Source organism: Chenopodium album, chromosome 3 (genome assembly GCF_948465745.1).
Source record: "Chenopodium album chromosome 3, dcCheAlbu1.1, whole genome shotgun sequence".
Taxonomy (NCBI): Eukaryota; Viridiplantae; Streptophyta; class Magnoliopsida; order Caryophyllales; family Amaranthaceae; genus Chenopodium; species Chenopodium album.
In genome coordinates this window covers 8,545,027-8,566,751 of record NC_137836.1, presented here as the reverse complement: position 1 = coordinate 8,566,751, position 21,725 = coordinate 8,545,027, and the positions used below count along the sequence as shown (strand labels likewise).

Below are 21,725 nucleotides of genomic sequence, written 5' to 3'. Positions count from 1 at the left end.
TATAGTTCCTCAGTTGGTTCTCTGATTGAATCAAACCTTGAATCGTCCAAATTAGCCTGGTTTCCCTTCTTCTCGGTTGTTGAATCAATTGTATAAGAGCTGGCTAGTCTGTTAAAACAATTAGTCTTTGGTACCCTTTCAACCTCACCCATTGGATAGCTTTTTTACAAGCCAGAAGTTCCGCATAAGAGATGAAAACACTTTTCTAAAGGTGCCTCCATCTTCCAAAAAGATTGGGTTTTTTACCCTTCCAGAGCCAATCCCAACTAGAAGTAGGTCTGATTTAAATTATGGAACAGAGCCTTGCACCCATATCACATTGGCGATCTTAACCCTTTCCCCATTTCCTATCTTCCAAAGCAAACCCTTCACCATTTTATTTGCCACATTGTACAAACCGTGCCTTCCCCAAGAAGCATTCCACGAAGGCACTGAAATGTATCTCCAAAGCACAAAAAGCATGAATGGATCGACTCCAAAGCACGCGCTAGTAACAATTGTGGATTACAACAAAAAAAATATTAGGGAAGTCAAATTTATTATTTAGCCTACAGGAAATCAATCACATCATCAATATATTTTTTTTAATTATAATTCATCAACTATTCTTAAACCCACTAATATTACCAATTAATATTTTTTAAAATTAGAATTAAGGAGATAATATTGTGAAAAAAATAGAATTAAGCTTGATAGATTGCTTATATTGCACACGCACACACGTGCGTCTCTTAGCTTGTAAAAATAAAGTCAAATTAATGCATTGACATGTGTGCAATATTGACTGTGTAATGTATTTCAATTTGGGACATAGGGAGTACACTATTTTATTACTCCCTTCGTCCCTTATTGATAGTCCCTTATGGGCAATTTTCACAAGAATTAATAAACATAAATAAGAAGTAGTAAAAATACATTGAAAAGGTAAATTTACATTGGGTATGTAAAAAAATAGAGAGAGAAAGTAGTAAAAGTACATGGAAAGCAAAATTTAGATGGAAACATTAAATTGACACAAATATTGTTACAAATTGAAGAGAATTTTGGTAAAATATTACTCCGTAATATTAATGGTATCTGAAAAAACAAATGGGACTATCATTTTGGGCTTGAAATTGGTCATATGGGATTATCAATAAGGGACGAAGGGAGTAATATTTATGTTCTATACAAAAGATTAAATATAGTCATGTGTGTAATCGTTAGATTCGTCTAAATATATAGTTTTCAAATATCAAACTTTGCAACTTATAATTATTGCTAATTGAAGTTTTTATTATCAAAGTAACGCATTGCGTTGGTCAAGATGAAGCACTTATTAAAAAAACTGTGGGAGTATGAGGCAACGTAATGGTCAAAGTTTTAACATTTGGGTTCTCATTTTCGATAACTTACCGAGAAGGTATTGTGTCAGTTCTGACACGAAATGCGGATTTTGATATCCTTAATTAGCTGGATGATATCCTCTATTGGCTGGATGATATCATCCAACCAAGATATCATATAGCCAATAGAGAATATCATTAAGCCAATGAAAGATATCATAGACATAATCATAAATGATATCATATAGCCAATAAAGGATATCATCCAACCATGGTATCATATAGCCAATAGAGGATATCATCCAGGCATTAGAATTATCATCCAACCATTAAAGGCTATCATCCAGCCAGTATAGAATATCATCCAGTCAATAGAGAATATCATTCAGCTAATTGAAGATATCAAAATTTGCATTTAGTTAGTCCGAACTGACATAATATTTTGTCATTTGAGACTCTCACAATAGTTTGTGTAACTTACCTCACCTCGATTAGGTCTATGTGTGCTTAATAAATGTTAGTTTTACGCAATAAAAATCAAAATGCATTTGGCCGCCATGAATCCGTGATATTGAAATAGGTTCATAAACATGATTTTAACATCACATTTAATTATCTATATTCTAACCAAAATGATGTTAATAAAACATTCAAATTAAGCTTGAGTTTTAAAGAATTACTGTAACAAAATATTCATTTTATTTAGTCTTTTCGCGTGATTAAAAATATATACAAAGTCAGTTGCTTAGTGATAGAAGAAAAAAATAAAACAAAATTAACCACGAAAAACAATACTCCCTCCAACCCATATTTACATGTCTATTTCTAAAAAAACACGAAAATTAAAGAAAACGAAGCGGACGGATAAATGTTGTATAGGAAAGATAAAAAAATAGAGAATATTGTTTGAGAATAATAAAACATAGAGAATGTTGTATGAAAAAGATAAAAAGTAAGTAATGATTTTTTGGTAGGGCTGGCAAAAAGTGACCTGACCCGAACCCGACCCAAAAAAGCGGGTTAGGGTTGAGATTTTCGACCCGAAAACTTAAATAGGTTGACATGAACCCGAACTCGAAATTAAATGGGTTAGGTTAAGGTTGAAAATCTCAACCCAAAAATGACTCACTTAACCCGAAATAAATTACAGGTCAAAATCAGGTCGGGTCAACCCGAACCCGACTTGATAACCCGAACTATTTTAAGTAAAGAAAAAAATTGTAAAAAGCTTTAAAAGTGTAAATTAACCCAACCCAAATTCCTAAGAGGCTTCCACATATAAAATAAAAACCCTAAATTCTCTTTTTTTACCCTCTGTAGGGAATAAATTCAAGCGTTAACCCCTAGCTTGAACCCCACTATGATCATACACTAAAGTACGGTGGCGTCCAAAAGGGAAGAAGATAGAGCAAAAGAGTCGCCAACAAGTTTTAGGAACTTGTAAACCGTTCACAGGGTGAAGGTTACACCCCTTAACGATCCAAGAGATCGTCAACTCCATATGGTCTAGAACCAAATAAGGGTTCGGGGATGAAGGTACAAATTCAACCTAAAAGAGATTGAACCTGCCCTAATAATAGGCATCTACTTTATTCTGATCGTATTCATGTGCGCTTTTTAATTAACATGCAATCAATAGGATTAACCCTAAACCTGTTTATCTATGTTGGTTGAATATTAATGCACAAGTAAAACTATTATTGGCGATCACTTGAATTATAATCATATTAACCCTAAACAAGATTATTAATTATCTTATTAAACGTGATTACAAATACCAATTCCCTTTAAACATGCATAAAAGGTGTGATCAAGCAATAACAATAAATATCAAGCAACATAATAAGAATCAAAATAATAATTATAAATAAAACATTCATCATAAATTATAACAATTATAATCATAATCATGTTCATGTTAATATTAAAGCATAATAATAGCAAGATCCTAGGCATGATACTAACAAAATTAATAACATATTCTAGCATGTCACTAAGCAATAAAAATCAAATTTTTAACCCTAACATGATACTAACAATCATAAGTATTAGGAAGAACATAGGAAGCATCATAGCAATCATACTTGATATTAAAATTACCCTAGACATGATACTAGGAATATCATAATAACAATTTAAACATGATTTCTACATCATAACATCAATAAAAACCACTAAAGTACTTACTTTGATGCCTCGTACCTCTTTCTAATAACAGAATACACACGTTAGTAACTTCAAGGAAAATAATAAATCAAACAATTAAATTAAATAATGGAAAGAGAGATTTGGGACCAAACCCTCAGAAATTAAACCTTTCACGTCTAGGGCGAAGGCAACTTCAAATATGGCTAGGTGTATCTAGATCTTGTGAATGCGGAATTTTGTATTTGAAAAGCAATTTTCGAAAAAGGGAGAGAAAGAGAGATGGAAATGAGAAGAGAATGAGAGAAAATTGATGATTGCGAATGAAAACTGGTTGTAGATGAATGTTAATTAAAACTGGTTGTTGATGAATGAAAACGGAGTTTTTAATACGTTATTTATAGAGAAAATCAGCCAAAAAGATAAAATTAACAAAACAGAGCATTGGCGCACGAAAAACAGAGCTGGCGCCAGGCGCCAACACTAGCGCCAGGCGCCAATGCCTGGCGTTAGGCGCTAACCCTGTTTTTGACACGTTTTCTAAAATCAGATAAATTTTGTCGTACAGGAAGATAAAATCGTATTTTCCTCAAAAATGCTCTTTAATTTTAATTTAAACTCTGAAAAGTCAACAAAAGTCAATTTATCAATGCTAATTGAATTAGGAATGAAAAGAATCTTCTAGATGAATCTAGAAGACTAAAACCATTCCTAATTGCATTAGGAATGATAAATCATATTAGGCCCTCCCCTAGATCATTGGGCCGCATATAAGGCTCAAACTGGGCCCAGTTTAGTAAATTGGCCATAACTTCTTCAATATTCATCGAAATTGGACTTATAATATATCGTTGGAAAACTCTTGTCAAGCCCCATCCAACTACACTACTATTGGACCCATATCATGGACCAACCAAACTGGATTGACTGTTTTCTTAAAATAAGTTTTCAAAAACAGAGAGAAGAGAAAAGAAATTAAAACTATCCGCAACACTAAACTTTCCACACTTTTGCTTCATTCGATTATGATTCGACGTGAAAGGTACTCATCACCGGGTTTGGTTTTGGGGAGACACAAATGGGTGTCTACACCCTCATTTTCTTTCAGCCGTTTTACCCACTTCTTTATTCTCTCTCTTTAATTTTTCTCTCTTCAAAAACGGCACTGTAGCTTTAACAGAGGGACACTCAAAAACCCTAAAAGGCTAAAATCACTTCACCATTGTTGAATCAGAGTTCTTCAAGTCTTCACAATTGTTGAATTTGACTACAATTATTATCTTCTCACTCTCATATGATATTTTTCTTGCTTATTGTTCTTAATTTATGAGTTTATAAGTGTAGACACCTACTTTTGGCCTCTTGTCCCGAAAAGGAAGTGTGATGATGTTATAAAAATCCGTTTTTCATGCTAGATCAAAGTTGAAGTGTTTATGGACTATGAAAAACATTACGAAGTAACTTGAAACCCATTTAGAGACCAAGTTGTCTTAGATACTGGTCCGATTACTAATTAGGCCATAAAAATGTTCATACATGTTTAAACTTGATTAATAACGGACCTAAATGCGTCAAATACAATGATTGGATTCAATGGAACCTACATTGTTGAATAACCGAGCCAAAAAAAAAACCAACCATCAAATTCTCGTGCAAGGCCTATACAGATGGATATCCCTTTCAAAGAGCTTTCCAACGGTATATTATAAGCCCAATTCCGAGCCAAAACGAAGAAGTTATGATCAAAACACTAAATCGGGCCCAAAACCGATACCCTTGCACTCCAACGGCCATTACTTTTGATCCATAATAGATTTTAACCTAATTTTAACAGCATTGGAAAGTAGACTTCTAGATCTTTCCAATTATATCTCACACGCCTAAATCCAACATCTCAATCAAAAGTTATGAAAGTTTTAAAAACGCGTTTTTGTATAAGGCAAACCGCAAACCAGCGCAACTCAATCAGTTGCGCGCGACTGGCGCGTGAGACTCATTGAGATGCGCACGGTAGACAAGCGCGAATCAGAATGTTGCACGCGACACCTGAAGGCATGGCTCTAAAACCCTAAACCAAGATTCCTACGCCTATAAAAAGGGCTCTTCGCACAGCTCTAAACAGACAGAAAATCAGAATTAAAAACCCTAAATTTCTGAAATCCCTAATCTCTCAAACCCTCTTACTATCATACTACTTTTTCCTCTTTCTTTCCAACTACTATTCAACCCTAATCCATCCATTGAATCCCTTGGAGGTACAAAGAAGAAAAAAGGTCCATAAACATCTAAGACGGAGATCTAAGCATACATAGAAGAACGGTTAGTTTCCTAAGCACTTAGATAAATCACTTTTCTTTTATTGTTTAAGCAACTTTAATTTATTAATTAGTGTTGTTTGATCACTTTAAACAAAATTCTAATTAATTAATTCACATAGTACTCTTTCGTTAATCAAGACTAGAATTTGAATAATTAATTGTTGTTTTATCACTAAAGACAAGGCGAATATTGTTTATTTCTTGTTCTCTTCAAGAATTTAATTAATTAAGAATAACGACTTTTGCAATGTAATTCCTTTATGATTAATGCGTGTAAATAAAATCAACTAACTTAGTTTTAGGTATCACGTTGCATATATTGTTTGGTGATGAAATTGTGCAAAGGAAGAGCTAGTAGAAGCCGCACTAGGGCTAGGATCGCGATTCCCCTCTAAAGGGAACGTTATCTTGGTACCCTCGCTCCCGAACTCATTTTTGGTTTATGTAGACCAATTTGGGCATGGGTAAACTTATGATTCCTGCTAAATATCCCTTGAACTGTACTTAGGAGAAAGACATGAACAAGGTTTATGGGTTTTCCTAAAACTCATTGACGACTCCTACTTGTTCCTTACAAAAAAGCGTGTATGAAAGAATTATTTCTAATTCAAGGTCCCCCAAACAGTCAGGAATTCAAATCCTAATATACCCTGACAAATGTAAAGTCCTAGGCTTCTAAAAGGCCATGGGCATCTAAGGAAGGACCCCCTTACGATGGGATCACCCTCCTTACAGTGGCGACTCCACTGGGGACTCAGAGGTTACAAGATTAGTTCATAGTTATGGTTCAAGGTTTCCAACAATAGGTTGCCTATGGATTGTAACGAGAACTAACTTGGATAATCTCTAGTTAGAGAGTGAGACTCGAACGCATAATATCTTCCTTTTTCACAAAAGTAAAATTCAAACAAGCAACATTGCATCATGCATAATCATAGCACAATTTAACCATTGGGGATTGGCTCATTGACTAGAGGTTGCCAACACTAGGCTTCTATCCCAAAATCAATAACAATTATCCCACCCATATCGCCAACAAAATGTTGGGAGGGCTATGTCGTGGGTCAACACGTTGAGTGATTGATTCGTGCATCGTTCCTTAAGATATGGTACCTTTGGACACCCAAGCCTTGACCTTAGAATGACATTATATGCTTTGACGGTTCCTTTTATGTGCTTATGTGACTACATGATTATGTGCTTCGTGTCTAATCTAACTTATTCCAACTTGTTACCTAGAGATATAATAAAAAAAAATCGCAAAAATTGTGGTTCGAGAAAAAAAAAAAAATCTGCGCATCGATTTTCAAAAAAAAAAAAAATGTCGAACCTACCTGGTAGCACGCGCAACTGTCAAAGTTGCGTGCGCCCTCCAAGCGCAAGTTCAGAAGTTGCGCGCGGCACCCTCGCGCAACACTGTGTCTTGCGCGCGCCCACTGTCCAACGTTGACTTTGGCTCGTTACGAGCAATATCATACGGAGAAAACGATACTATCACTTCAAGGTTAATCGTTAAGTAGGTGCTAAAAATAACTCTTTGGCTAACAACATTGTCTAACTTTTACTTTGATTGTCTTTTTTATTTTTGAAAAGTCCAAAAACATGTTTTTTATCATTGTCCTTGCATTTATGCAAAAAAAAAAAAAAAAAAAAAAAAGAGGCATGTGGAATATGTTACTCTAGAAGTTGCACCTTCCACCTTAGCACAAGACGGAAAATTGCGCGCGATACTATTTTTGATTATGATGATTCGTTTACGTACTTTATAATCAAACTAATGACATTACTTCTCATGAAGTTCGTCATTAGAAGTTCGCATCCCTTAATAGAACGTTATCAATATGTTTACGTGTCTATTCTCGTGTTCATTATTTTTTTTAGTTGTAATTGGTCAACCTTGATTTAAGAGTAATTTATTTACCTCTTCTATGGTTTAAAAAGAAAATCCCGAGAACTTTACTTGGGATGATTGCCTCACACACACAAAAAAAAAGAAATAGAACGAAAAAAAAGAGATATCGTTCTTAAAAAAAAGAGAGTGTAATACAAAAAAAAAAAAAAAAAAAAAAAATAGAGTGTGTGATAAAAAAAAAAAAAAAGAAAGCAATGAATGATAAAACCGAGAAAATGATTTAATTATTTCTTGAATTTTGCATTCGGAGGCCATCATTCTTTTTAAACAAATAGTAACACATTATCCTTTAAAGATGAGCAATATGAGAATCATAATAAAAAAAAACGATATTGATCTCTATTGTAATCTAAATTATCAACAAATACTATAGTATATTCGATCATTTTATGGAGTGTGTTCGGGTCGATTAATATTTATAAAAATTTGATGCGCACTTTCAATCCAACTTTATTCTCTTTCTCTTCTACCTTTTTCGAAAACAATTCATTTAGAGTAAAATCCTTAGGTGATTACCTTGTTGAAGTCAACACAAATCATGACGTTCCATTAATGATTGTTCGTGAATTTTTTGACATTCTTCATCAACAAACTTGCTTAAAGTGAATTCGTATTACAAGGATAAAAAAAGGTAAAACAATCATTTTGACTTTGGTTCATTATTTGAATGCTTGGCAGAAAGGTTTAAGTGAACGCGCTCAATTTCTCGTGTCACACATTATTAGGTCATATTCCACATTCGCATACTAGTCCAATCATGGGTGACAAAGCAGCATTGGAGAAACTTAGACAGGAACTCCAAAACCTAAAGGCCCTACGATAAGAAAAAGCCCAATTAAAGGCTCATAAAAAAAAAAGCAGGAAAGGATAAAATAAAAGTAGAGAAAGAAAAAGGAAACATTCTGCAAGAAAAAGCAAGAGCTGAAAGACTAGAGGTCTTAGAGAAACTTATCCTTCGAGCTAGCTCAGGGATTAAGTACTTCAATTATGAGCTTGCACCACAACCTAGTGGCAAGACTCTTCCAAAAAAGTTCTTGACTACGGATTTACCAACCTTTAAGATTATGGACAATCCTAGTTCTCACTTAATGAGCTTTATTGGAATCATAGCATTGAAAGAGGTGGAGCAAAGTCTATATACATGTACTTTTCCTCTTTCATTGGACCCAACTGCTAGATCATGGTTTTATATCCTCAATGCAAAACAAACTTTCACTTGGAGTGACGTTGTAAAAGCGTTTTTTAACCCAATATGGAGATAACATCGAGCTCACAAATACCTTGCGCGATCTTGAATTGCTTAAGCAAGGGGGGGGGGGGGAAGAAGGCTTCATTGACCTCTTATCCAGATGGCGATCAAAGGTTTCTCTTCTTTTACAAAGACCTCCGGATCATGAACTTGTCCCAAAGTTCATAGACAATATATCTCCACCATACAAGTGCCATTTACAATAACTTGGGAACAATAAAGGGACTTGATAAATGAAACCATGAATCATATAGATGGACTAGATTTTTAGAGAGGATTTCACCTACGTCGGAAACGGACAAAGCTCGAATACGCAATCTTAAGAAGTTGTCAACAAATCAAGATGTAGTATCCTAGGTCTTGTTTTGTTTCTTTCCTACGTTTTTTTTATTTTTTTATTTTTTATGATAGATTAAGAGATTCATGCTGTCGAATCTACTTATTTTGTACTCTCATTAATTAATGAATAAAAAATATATTTTCAAGTACGTCTATCTTGTTCTCTTTTAAATCTTTTTATTGTTATTGACTCACATAAATTAAAACGCGTACATACAAACATGCAATATGAAAAAGGCATACATACTCAACACTTCAAGAATCTTGATAAGCTTTGGCTTACTAGATCTATCGAACGAAAAGAGGCCCATATTTGGCCCACAAACAAAGGATATGATGATTTCACCAACACAGGAGGAAACTTGAAACTACACAAAGATAATCCCATGTTATTAACCTTAGAGGAAATCCATCTTTTTGGCAGCCCTTTTGAGCCTCGTCAGTTAAGCCTTAGTTATTCAACCTACATTATTCCATACCTTGAGATGGGAATGGTGCAAAGAGATATAAATAGAAAATTGGGGAATGAAACATAAGAGGGGGACACAAAGTTAGTCTAAGCCTAAAAAGGAATGATCCAATGCAAAAGAAAGAAAATAATCGTTCTAAACCCAAAACAAAGCTCGTAAAAAAAAAAGAGAAAAAAAAAAGGAGAGAGAGAGACGACAAGGAAAAGGCACCTAATGTAGGAAGTTGCCACATAAAGCAGAAAAGGTTTTAATCCGAGAAGCACCAAAAGTAAGGGATTTTGGGAGTATACTCGAGCCTGTCCATTCTTCATAACCTCAAGCTTAGCCACGTTACAACCTTGGAAAGGCTCTCCTTGAGGTAGACCAGGCCATAACCATGTACCAAAATCATCATTCCATGAAAATATGGCCAACCTTAGGCCTTTTGCACATATGGGCCTACTATTGAGTAGTCATGCCCATATATAAAATGCATGAAGTGTTGAGTTATGATTACAAAATCACATAAAAAAAATCAAATGATTTGGATGATTTGATAGCCATTGGCTTGTTGACACCATTTTCAGTAAAGCAATCGAATCAAATTAAATTCGATGTTTTCCATATTTTTGCCAAAGAAAAATGAGATGACTATCACTCTAAAAATATAAAAAAAATAAAAAAACAATTATCTTATTTTCTTTTAATAATAGGGCTATTTATTACCAAGGTAATTCAAGTTCTATATACATTGCCTAGAAAGAAAAAGAGTTAATACAATTTGATATATCGACAGCCTCGACGTCAACTCTAGATGTCTTTTACAACTCTTGAGAATTGGTCTTCTTGCTTATACGTCTGCATGCCTGCGTGGGATATCTCCATCTTCTCTAAGCGAGGAAAATTGATTGAACATGATCGCTACATGAAAAAATGATCGTTATCACTATCACACGTATACCTCACTGCCAAGTTATCACGATGATTCAAATATTAAGTCAATAATCCTTGCTTTTCAAAAAACATTTCTAATTTTCTTTCTTTAATCTTCTATGGGAAAGTTGGATTCCTTTTCCTTTTTATAAAAATCCGTCTTTTTTGTTCATTTCTTTTTTAGGGGGTAAGTCGGGATGATCCCTCCCATTTGGCAACTAAAATACTTGAAAAATAGTATAATTTTTTCGGACATCCCCACTTCATTCTACTTACAGATTTGAACACGCTATTTATGCTGCGAAATCAATGTCATGCAAAGCTTATTATGCACCATCTTAATAACTTTAAAATGACAAAGGGAAGAATACCACTTCCTATTATTTGACCAAGATAATTAATTATGTTACTTGATCAAACAATTCATGATAAACATATGCAATATTCCACAAACTAAAAAAAAAAAAAAACAAACCTTGGGTATTCAAAAAAAAAAAAAAAAAAAAACATGAGAAATATCCCCTAGCATATGTATACATGAACTGCAAAAGCCACCGAAGGTTACACTTGGGGGCTACAAAAATATAGGTCTTACCTCGATTCTCGTTTCGAAATAAGACCATATTTTGGAGAATGATTAGAACGATTTTATGAATTATTCTAACACTCCACCAAACCTAAGTTTGATAAGCATTCATTTTCAAACTACGACACTTTTTAATTGGAAGAACTTCACTTTCAATTATCAAAGTATGACAATGATGACAAACACTAAAAAGGGAGAGATGACAAAATTGGATATACAAAAGTTTGCTCACATTTTCATATATTTGTTGAAATAAGTTGCAAATTACAACTTACCTTCATCAATCTTGGACAAAAAAGTCATACTCAATTACGAGCTAGACTTTTCTGTCCATTTTGGGTCCAGTTTTGAAAACAATATGATTATGATTTTTGCCTACTAGAAAAAGTTGCTTTTCAAAACAAACTATTGGACCCTTTTCAAATTTTGAATACTAATTCGAAACAACATGTTTCTAATAAAAATAGTATTCAAAATTTCCATTCTGAATTTTTGTTTTCTCAAATAATAAATTTTCAGATTCTCAATAACCGTTTGGATAATACATGCGTATACATAAATATTTCCAAAAGGAATGAATCAAGATTCAACTTATTCTTGACTCGAACTTGTTCTCGCTTAGTTCTCCTGCGAATATTGGCTAAGGGGTGGTAAACGAACCACCTACAAGACAAAAATCAAAGATTGATAAGAACAAAGAAAATATTTGATGTTCTAAATCAACTTTGAGAATAAAATCACCGCAATGATCTTTACAAACGTTTAGACATTAGGTAAGATTACTAAACCTTAAACACAATTGTTTTTGGTTTGTAAACAAGCAAAGAACTAACTTGCTTTCTTGAACATGACTTTAACTTAAATGCAAAAGCCATGTCATTGTCCTAAGTATCTAAAAAACAAAAATAGGATACATACATAGGTCCATCCGAATATCATGATTATATGAATGACCTAAACAATAGCAAGTTATTAGAAATACCCCAAAGTGGGGGCTCCAAGGCTTGTGAAATAGCAAGAATGCGCGTAACCCGACACATGGGGGATTCAATATCAACAAAAAAATAAAATGAGATATTTATGCCATTTGAGCTACTTTCGAGAATCGCCTAAACTACAAATGGTTTGCGTAGAACTCGAGCCTTACAATTTTCAAATGCATCACAATGATTTAATAATCATTTTGTTCCTTTGAAAACTAAGTTTACAATTGAACTTGGCCATTTTCAAGTTACATATTCGAGCCATTTTCAAGTTAAAACTTCAAGAACTAATCTTAGTGCATAATTGTTGTTTCAATAGCTCAATTTACTCTAGAGATTAGAGAGTATGACTAGTAAAGAGAAAAGAAATAAAATCATGATACATAAAAAATACTTTCTCATACGAAAGTTTAGTACTCAATCATTCATCATGAAAATTGTATCAAGACACATAATTAACATAAGACAAACAATTTCATGAGTTAGAATGTAGACAAAAGACTCCTAAATTCTAAATTAAGGAGTCTTTATTCTAAATTATTCTCCATTGGAATTTCGCAAGGAGGATAACATCTACTTTCTCAAGCTTCAAAACATTGACAAAATTCGAACTCAAGAGAAAGAATTCAAAAGTAGCAAGAATAGACGAAAAAATTTGAACAACATTTCATTTTTCCTCTTACTTGTTCTAATGAATGACCAATATTACTAGACTTAGCAAATTTCTTTGTTAAAATTATGAATGGTCAAAAAACGATTTAAACACACTAGTTTAATCGTTTCTAAGATCCTAGTCGTTATCATAATAAGACGAAACACGGGATTTCTAGACCCATTTCAAGCAACATGAAAGGGTCTAATTATTAAAAACAAACAAGTCATCGAAGTCACCCAACATTGGGGGCTACAATATTCGATAACATAAAATGGGGGATCAAAAGCCCGAAGTATAGCCAAACTACTCTAGTTCGATGATGTCTTCAAAAATTTCCTAAACTAACTAGTTTTGCGCAAATCTTGAGAACACAGTTTTATAAGTGAATAATAATAACCGTCGGTTATTTTTATCATTGATAAAACCAATTTTGAAACTTACGCATGAAAAAATAAACATGAGTCGCAAAGAACAAATTCATGTTATTATAAAAGTTCAAAATTTCATTTATAATTTTAATGCCTAATTGTTGTTCTAAACACTTCAATTTACATTAAAATTAACAAGTATAGTCTATGTGAGCAAAACAAAAGAGAAATAAAGTTCAAGCACAAAGTCAAAATTAGAACAAAAAAAAAACACATATATGCTTGATATGCTCATATAGGATTAATACTTTACAACTTCGCATGAAATTTGTTGCAATACAAACAAACAAATTCATGAAAACAAGTCGAATGCCACCTATACTTGGGGGCTACGATACCTGCAGTTATACTCAGTAAACGGAGGCTTCCAACACCCACAAGAGCCATCCTATACCAGTTTCAACTAAGCATTCAATAGATTATATTCTAAAATCTCAAAGAATCAGCTACTCTTAGGCGAATAATAGTAACATTAATACAATTATCGTCTACCAATGAATTTTGAAGTTTGAACATGGCAAAAAAAAAAAAAAAAAAAGAAAAAGAAAAAAAAAAGAGAGAAAAAAAAGCTAAGAGTACACTTTGTTCAATATTTTCCAATTTCAAAATTTTCAAAACATAATTTATGAAAGTTATATTAGTTCCAATACTATAATTCACTTCATAATAAACAAGTATAACCAAAATGATCAAGTAAAACAACAGATTCGACGGAAAAAAACAAGAACATATTAAAACGAAGAAATGTTCATGCAAGGTAACCAACACAAGTCCTTCCGGCGCATTTTTCCCTCACTCATGCACACCCCGAGAAAACTTCCCAGGAGGTCACCCATCCCAAGACTACTCCTAGCCAATCACGCTTAACTATGGAGTATTCTTAGCGTATGAGCTCTATAAAAGGAAGATGCATCTTGTTGATATGAGTATTATATCAAATCATTTTGAAGCAATCATGAGGGGTATTACATACACCCCCACTTGAGAACGGCAACGCCCTCGTTGCGCCTGGAAAGCTAGGGACTCCAGTATTACGCCTAATGACAACTGGGTAGCCAAAGTGTTACATCCAGTCTGGCTACGGCCATATGGCCCAAGAATTCTCCCCCGCTAGACGACTGACATAGGATTAATTATCCACGGTCAGCACGTGGTCGCAGGGTTGCTCTGATACCATTTGTAACACCCCGACCCCAAACAAATTAGAGAGGTGCCTATTGTCACGAAATGCGCATCGAGGGCCAATAAATGTCCCCATAAACCAACACAAGTCCTTCCGGCGCATTTTGTCCTCACTCATGCGCACCCCAAGAAGAATTCCCAGGAGGTCATCCATCCCAAGACTACTCGCAGCCAAGCACGCTTAACTATGGAGTATTCTTAGCGTGTGAGCTCCATAAAAGGAAGATGCATCTTGTTGATATGAGTAGTATATCAAATCCTTTTGATGCAATCATGAGGGGTATTACAAAAATGCTCCTTAAACATAGCATAAGGGAATGAATTTGGGGTTTAATGGTTTGAAAATCGCCTAAAATTCAAAATTTGGGGTTTGACATGGAGCTAACAATTTCATGGAAATAAGCCGAATAAAAAAACCACCAAATTCGAAATTTGGGGTTTAATGGTTCGAAAATCGCCCAAAACTCAGCCAAAAGGGAATGAATTTTAGCAAAAACTTACATAGGATTATGGTAAAAATAAATAAGGGACGAGATCTACTTCCTTTAACTTCGAAAAAACAAGAAAATCCGAGCTCTTTAGAGAAAGAAAGAAGCGAAAATCGTGAAGAAAGGAGAGAGAGAGAACAAAATGAAAAATCGCGCTCCGCGATTTTCTTTTTGCTGAACTAAGTGTCGCGCGCAGCTGAATCAGTTGCGCGTGACAGACAAGCGCAACTCAGAATGATGCGCACGCCTGGCCAGCGTGACCTACTGAGTTGCATGCGGATACTGGTCACTAAAATGACCGGTATCCGGATTTTGATCCGTTTGATCATTTTTTCAACGGTTTTGGCTCGTTATTAGACGTAATGGCGCGCAAATTATCAAAATCCTTTTTTAATTGCTTTGAATTTGTAGTTTATTTTCTTATTTGATAGTTTTTTGCATCATTTTACATGCACACCGTGCTTTGTGCCTTCCCCAAGCATACGTTTTGAACGTTTTTCATAAGCGTGCCTTAAGACGTTCCGTGGTGGTGCTCTACATAAAAACACCCATAGACAGGTTTGTCATTTTACTGTACTGACGTTATAAGTGTCCGGGTTTTCTTTTTTTTCACGTCCAAAGCAAAAAGAAGGCGTTTTCATGCAGCGTAAAAATGCAAATGGCGTAGCGTACAGCGTAAAATTGTACGGCGTAGGTGTTGTGTAAAATTTCACCTCTACCCAAGCTTTGCGAGATCTACCTCTCGGAACTAAAAGGTAGACTATTTACTGTAGGCGTTAGCTTACGAGTCGACAGGCGCTGAACCTTCAAGAACAAGCACTTCTTGAATGGAAGCAAATACAGTAGTTAGTGAGCTTACTAACTTACTGGATAGTTAGGGTGTCCGTCCACCCCCCGTATAAAGAGCGACGAGACGATGTCGCACCCATGTAGTCACGTGCCCCCAGTCTTGAGACACGTGTTATCATCTTGTGGAAAAAACTGCTCAGAGAGTTGCTGACTTTCTTCCCTCTAGCTGGATTTTGATATATGCCTCCAGTCCTGAGACATGTATTTCTATCTTGTGGACATCCGATTCGAATACCGGACTCGGCTCGAATGCCGGACCTTTTTCGGTTCGAATATCGAAAACCCTTTTTCATTCTTTTTACTTTGTTAAAGTCAGGCTAAAGTTTCAATGACATATCAAGGAACTTTAGACCAACGATGACATGATTGAGAGGAAATCATCCCCTTTTATTCTTTTTAAAACCGATCTCTTCTCATGACTTGACATCGCCCAGAGCACCTTTACTTGTAAAAGTGTTCTACAAATTGCAAAGGATCAATCTGGATTCTTTGGCACGTTAAGACTAGAGAAAACTTTTTCTAGCCTTAATAGCTACTTGTTTCAAACACTAAGCGAACCAAGGACTGTTTCGACATACTTAAACATTACTGAAAGATTCTCTAGCCTTAGAGAACTTCGCAGAATGAGTCTCAGATTTATTTCCTTGATTTCTTTGATCATCGTCTATTCTAGACTCAATCAAAGTGAGGGCTAAATGTAGACACCTACTTTTGGCCTCTTGTCCCGAAAAGGAAGTGTGAAGATGTTATAAAAACCCATTCTTCATGCTAGATCAAAGTTGAAGTGTTTATGGACAACGAAAAGCATTATGAAGTAACTTGAAACCCATTTTGAGAAAAAGTTGTCTTAGAGCCTTGTCTGATTACTAATTAGGTCTAAAAAGTGTTCATACATGTTTAAACTTGATTAATAACGGACCCAAATGCGTCAAATACAATGATTGGATTCAATGGAACCTACAATGTAAAACTACCGAGCCAAAAAAATTAACCAACCATCAAATTCTCGTGCAAGGCTTATACAGATGGATAGCCCTTTCAAAGAGCTTTCCAACGGTATATTATAAGCCCAATTCCGAGCAGAAACGAAGAAGTTATGATCAAAACACTAAACCAGGCCCAAAACCGACACCCTTGCACTCCAACGGCCATTACTTATGATCCATAACAGATTTTAACCTAATTTTAAAGGCATTGGAAAGTAGAATTCCAGATCTTTCCATTTATATCTCACATGCCTAAATCCAACTTCGCAATTAAAAGTTATGGAAGTTTTAAAAACGCATTTTCGTATAAGGCAAACCGCAAACCAGCGCAACTCAATCAGTTGCGCGCGGCTGGCGCACGCGACTCATTGAGATTGGCGCGGCACACAAGCGCGACTCAAAGTGTTGCGCGCGACACCTTACGGTGCGGCTCTAAAACCCTAAATCGAGATTCCTACGCCTATAAAAAGGGGTCTTCGCACAGCTCTAAACAGACAGAAAATCAAAATTAAAAACCCTAAATTTCTGAAATCCCTAATTTCTCAAACCCTCTTACTATCATACTACTTTTTCCTCTTTCTTCCCAACTACTCTACAACCCTAATCCATCCATTGAATCCCTTGGAGGTACAAAGAAGAAAGAAGGTCCAGAAACATCTAAGACGGAGATCTAAGCATACATAGAAGAACGGTTAGTTTCCTGAGCACTTAGATAAATCACTTTTCTTTTATTGTTTAAACAACTTTAATTGATTAATTAGTGTTGTTTCATCACTTTAAACAAAATTCTAATTAATTAATTCACATAGTACTCTTTCGTTAATCAAGACTAGAATTTGAATAATTAATTGTTGTTTTATCACTAAAGACAAGGAGAATATTGTTTATTTCTTGTTCTCTTCACGAATTTGTTTTTTTAAGAATAACGACTTTTGTAATGTAATTCCTACATGATTAATACGTGTAAATAAAATCAACTAACTTAGTTTTAGGTATCACGTTGCATATATTGTTTGGTGATGAAATTGTGCAAAGGAAGAGCTAGTAGAGGCCGCACTAGGGCTAGGATCGCGATTCCCTTCTAAAGGGAACGTTATCTTGGAACCCTAGTGTAGACACCCATTTGTGTCTCCCCAAAACCAAACCAAGTGATGAGTACCTTTCACGTCGAATCATCATCAAATGAAGCGAAAGTGTGGAAAGTCTAATGTTGCGGAAAGTTTTAATTCTTTTCTCTTCTCTTTGTTTTTGAAAACTTATTTTAAGAAAACAGCCAATCCAGTTTGGTTGATCCATGATATGGGTCCAATAGTAGTGTAGTTGGATGGGGCTTGCAAAGACTTTTCCAACGATATATTATAAGCCCAATTCCGATGAATATTGAGGAAATTATGACCAATTTACTAAACTGGGCCGGTTTGAGCCTTATATACGGCCCAATGATCTAGGAGAGGGCCAAATATGATTTATCATTCCTAATGCAATTAGGAATGGTTTTAGTCTTCTAGAATCTTCTAGAAGGTTCTTTTCATTCCTAATTCAATTAGCATTGAGAAATTGACTTTTGTTGACTTTTCAGAGTTTTAATCAAAATCAAATAGCATTTTCAAGGAAATTATATGATTTAATCCTCCTGTACGGTAAACTTATCTGATTTTCGAAAACGCGTTGGAAATAAGCTTGGCGCCTAACCCCAGGCCTTGGCGCCTGGAACCAGGCCTGGCGCCTGGCGCTAGTGTTGGTGCCTGGCGCCAGTTAGCCAAGGGTGGCGCCAGCTCTGTTTTCTATGCGTCAGACTCTGTTTTGTTTAATTTATCTTTTTGGCTGATTTTCTCTATAAATATCGTATTAAAAACTCCGTTTTCGTTCATCATCTACATCCATCATTCACCTACAATCAGTTTTCATTCGCAATCATTAATTCTCTAATTCTCTCTTAATCATTCACCAATTCTCACGAACTCTCATCAAGATTTTCTTGATTATTCTCTCTCTTTTTTTCTAAACTAGTCTTTTCTCAAATACAAAATTCCGCATTCGCAAGACTTAGATACACCTAGCCATATTCGAAGTTGCCTTCGCCCTAGACGTGAAAGGTTTAATTTCTGAGGGTTTGGTCCCAAATCTCTCTTTCAATTATTTAACTTAATTGTTTTAATTATTATTTTCCTTGAAGTTACTAACGTGTGTATTTTGTTATTAGAAAGAGGTACGAGGCATCAAAGTAAGTACTTTAATGGTTTTTATTGATGTTATGATGTAGATATCATGTTTACATTGTTATTATGATATTCCTAGTATCATGTCTAGGGTAATTTTAATATCAAATATGCTTATTATGATTCCTGCGATGCTTCCTATGTTCTTCCTAATATTTGTGATTGTTAGTATCATGTTAGGGCTAAAGATTTGATTTTTATTGCTTAGTGACGTGCTAGGGTTTGTTATTAATCTTGTTAGTATCATGCCTAGGATCTTGCTATCATTATGCTTTAATGTTAACATGAACATGATTATGATTATAATTGTTATAATTTATGATGATCATGAATATTATTATTATTATTATTATTATTATTATTATTATTATTATTATTTTGATGATGATTATTTTATTTATGATGATATTATTATTATTATGATTATTATAATTATTATTCATGATTATTGATTATTATTATGTTGCTTGATGATATTTATTGTTATTGCTTGATCACACCTTCTATGCATGCTTAAAGGGAATTTGGTACTTGTAATCACGCTTAATAAGATAATTAATAATCTTGTTAGGGTTAATATGATTATAATATCAAGTGATCGCCAATAATAGATTTATTTGTGCATTAAATTCAACCAACATAGATAAACAAGTTTAGGGTTAAATCTATTGATTGCATGTTAATTGAAAAGCGTACATGAATACGATCAGAATAAAGTAGGGGCCTATTATTAGGGCAGGTTCAATCTCTTTTAGCTTGAATTTGTACCTTCATCCCCGAACCCTTATTTGGTTCTAGACCTTATGGAGTTGACGATCTCTTGGATCGTTAAGGGGTGTAACCTTCACCTCGTGAACGGTTTACAAGTTCCTAAAAACTTGTTGGCGACTCTTTTGCTCTATCTTCTTCCCTTTTGGACGGCACCGTACTTTAGTGTATGATCACAGTGGGGTTCAAGCTAGTGGGATTAAAGCTTGAATTATTCCCTACACCTAGCTCTCGAACTCATTTCTGGTTTATGTAGACCAATTTGGACATGGGTAAACTTACGATTCACGCTAAATATCCCTTGAACTCTACTTGGGAGAAAGGCATGAACGAGGTTTATGGGTTTTCCTAAAACTCATTGGCGAATCCTACTTGTTCCTTACAAAAAAGCGTGTATGATAGAATCATTTCTAATTCAAGGTCTCCCAAACAGTCAGGAATTCAAATCCTAATACACCCTAACAAGTGTAAAGTCCTAGGCTTTTAAGCGGCCAAGGGCATTTAAGGAGAGGACCCCTTAGACGGGAACACCCTCCTTACAATAAGAATTGATTTTGTTATTTTAAAAGTATATACAAATTGATTTATGCAAATTTATGCTGGTTTATGTAATTATACGAATTAATTTATAGATTTATGCGAATTTATGCTAGTTTATTTAATAATACGAATTGATTTATGCAAATTTATGCTGGTTTATGTAATTATACAAATTGATTTATGGATTTATGCGAATTTATGCTAGTTTATGTAATTATACGAATTAATTTATGGATTATACGAATTGATTTTGTTATTTTTATGCTAGTTATTGATTTTATGTAATTATACAATTGATATAAGCATTATACTAATTATACAGATTGATTTAATGATTTTGTTATGGATTGTATGAATTGATTTTTTTGTTTATTTACAAGTATCTAATTTTTTGGATGATAAAAGAAGTAGTTCTAGTTAATGTAATTTGGCAGGAAGTAATTATGTCCAACAATATTCAAGAACTTTCTTTCAGAGAGGATGGAGAAATTGATTCAACAATGGATAATAAGGGAAAGACCAAAAGCCACAAAGCTTCCCCTAAAACACCTCGTGTGCTTTTTACTGGTAAGAAATGCCAACGTCGCCTTTCTTCTGATGTTTGGGTGCATTTTGAGTTTTTGGAAGAGCCTGATGAAAATGGTAATTTGATTTGCAAATGTAAAAAGTGTGTTGTGTGCTTTAATGGTGATAATAAAAATGGAACAGGAATGATTTTAGGGAAAACATCTTCTGGTGTAGGAAATAGAATGCCTGAATTTGATGCTACCTATTTTCGTGAATTGTTGTGTCTTGTTATTGTTGAGCATGATCTGCCTTTTCAATTTGTGGAGTATAAGGGTGTTAGGATATTATTTTCTTATCTGAATCCTAATTTCAAACCTGTCTCAAGAAATACCATTAAATCTGATATGCTTAAGATGCATAAAAAGGAAAAAGAGCAATTGAAAAATGTGTTGGCCTCTTCTTCTGGTAGAATTGCATTGACCTCTGATTGTTGGACTTCCATAACCACTGATGGATACATTTTATTAACAACTCATTATGTTAATAAATATTGGTATTTGCAAAAAAAGATGTTGAACTTCTCTTAAATTGCTCCCCCTCATAGCGGCATTCATTTATGTGATCATGTGGATGGGTTGTTAAAGGAATAGGGCATTCAAAAAAACATTTTCTCAATTACATTAGATAATGCTTTTTCAAATGATGTTTTTGCTAAAAATCTTAATCTAGTTGTTCAAGATGGTTTAAAAGAGATTTATGGGGATGTGTGTAAGATTAGAGAGAGTGTTAAATATTGTAAGAGTTCTCAAGCTAGAAAACAAAGATTCTTAAGTTGTGTAGCACATGTTGAACTTTAATCAACTC

General features: G+C 34.4%; 1 protein-coding gene across 1 annotated transcript; it reads left to right on the top strand.

The window, feature by feature from the left end:
• The first annotated feature begins 20,854 nt into the window (after positions 1–20,854).
• Positions 20,855–21,448, top strand: LOC145624801 (zinc finger BED domain-containing protein DAYSLEEPER-like). The gene has a single exon (XM_081677888.1). The coding sequence runs from the start codon at positions 20,855–20,857 to the stop codon at positions 21,446–21,448; it is 594 nt and encodes a 197-aa protein (XP_081534014.1).
• Positions 21,449–21,725: the final 277 nt, after the last annotated feature.

Excerpts from the sequence above, each read along its gene's own strand:
- LOC145624801 (XM_081677888.1), top strand. The coding sequence starts at position 20,855 with ATGGATAATAAGGGAAAGACCAAAAGCCACAAAGCTTCCCCTAAAACA.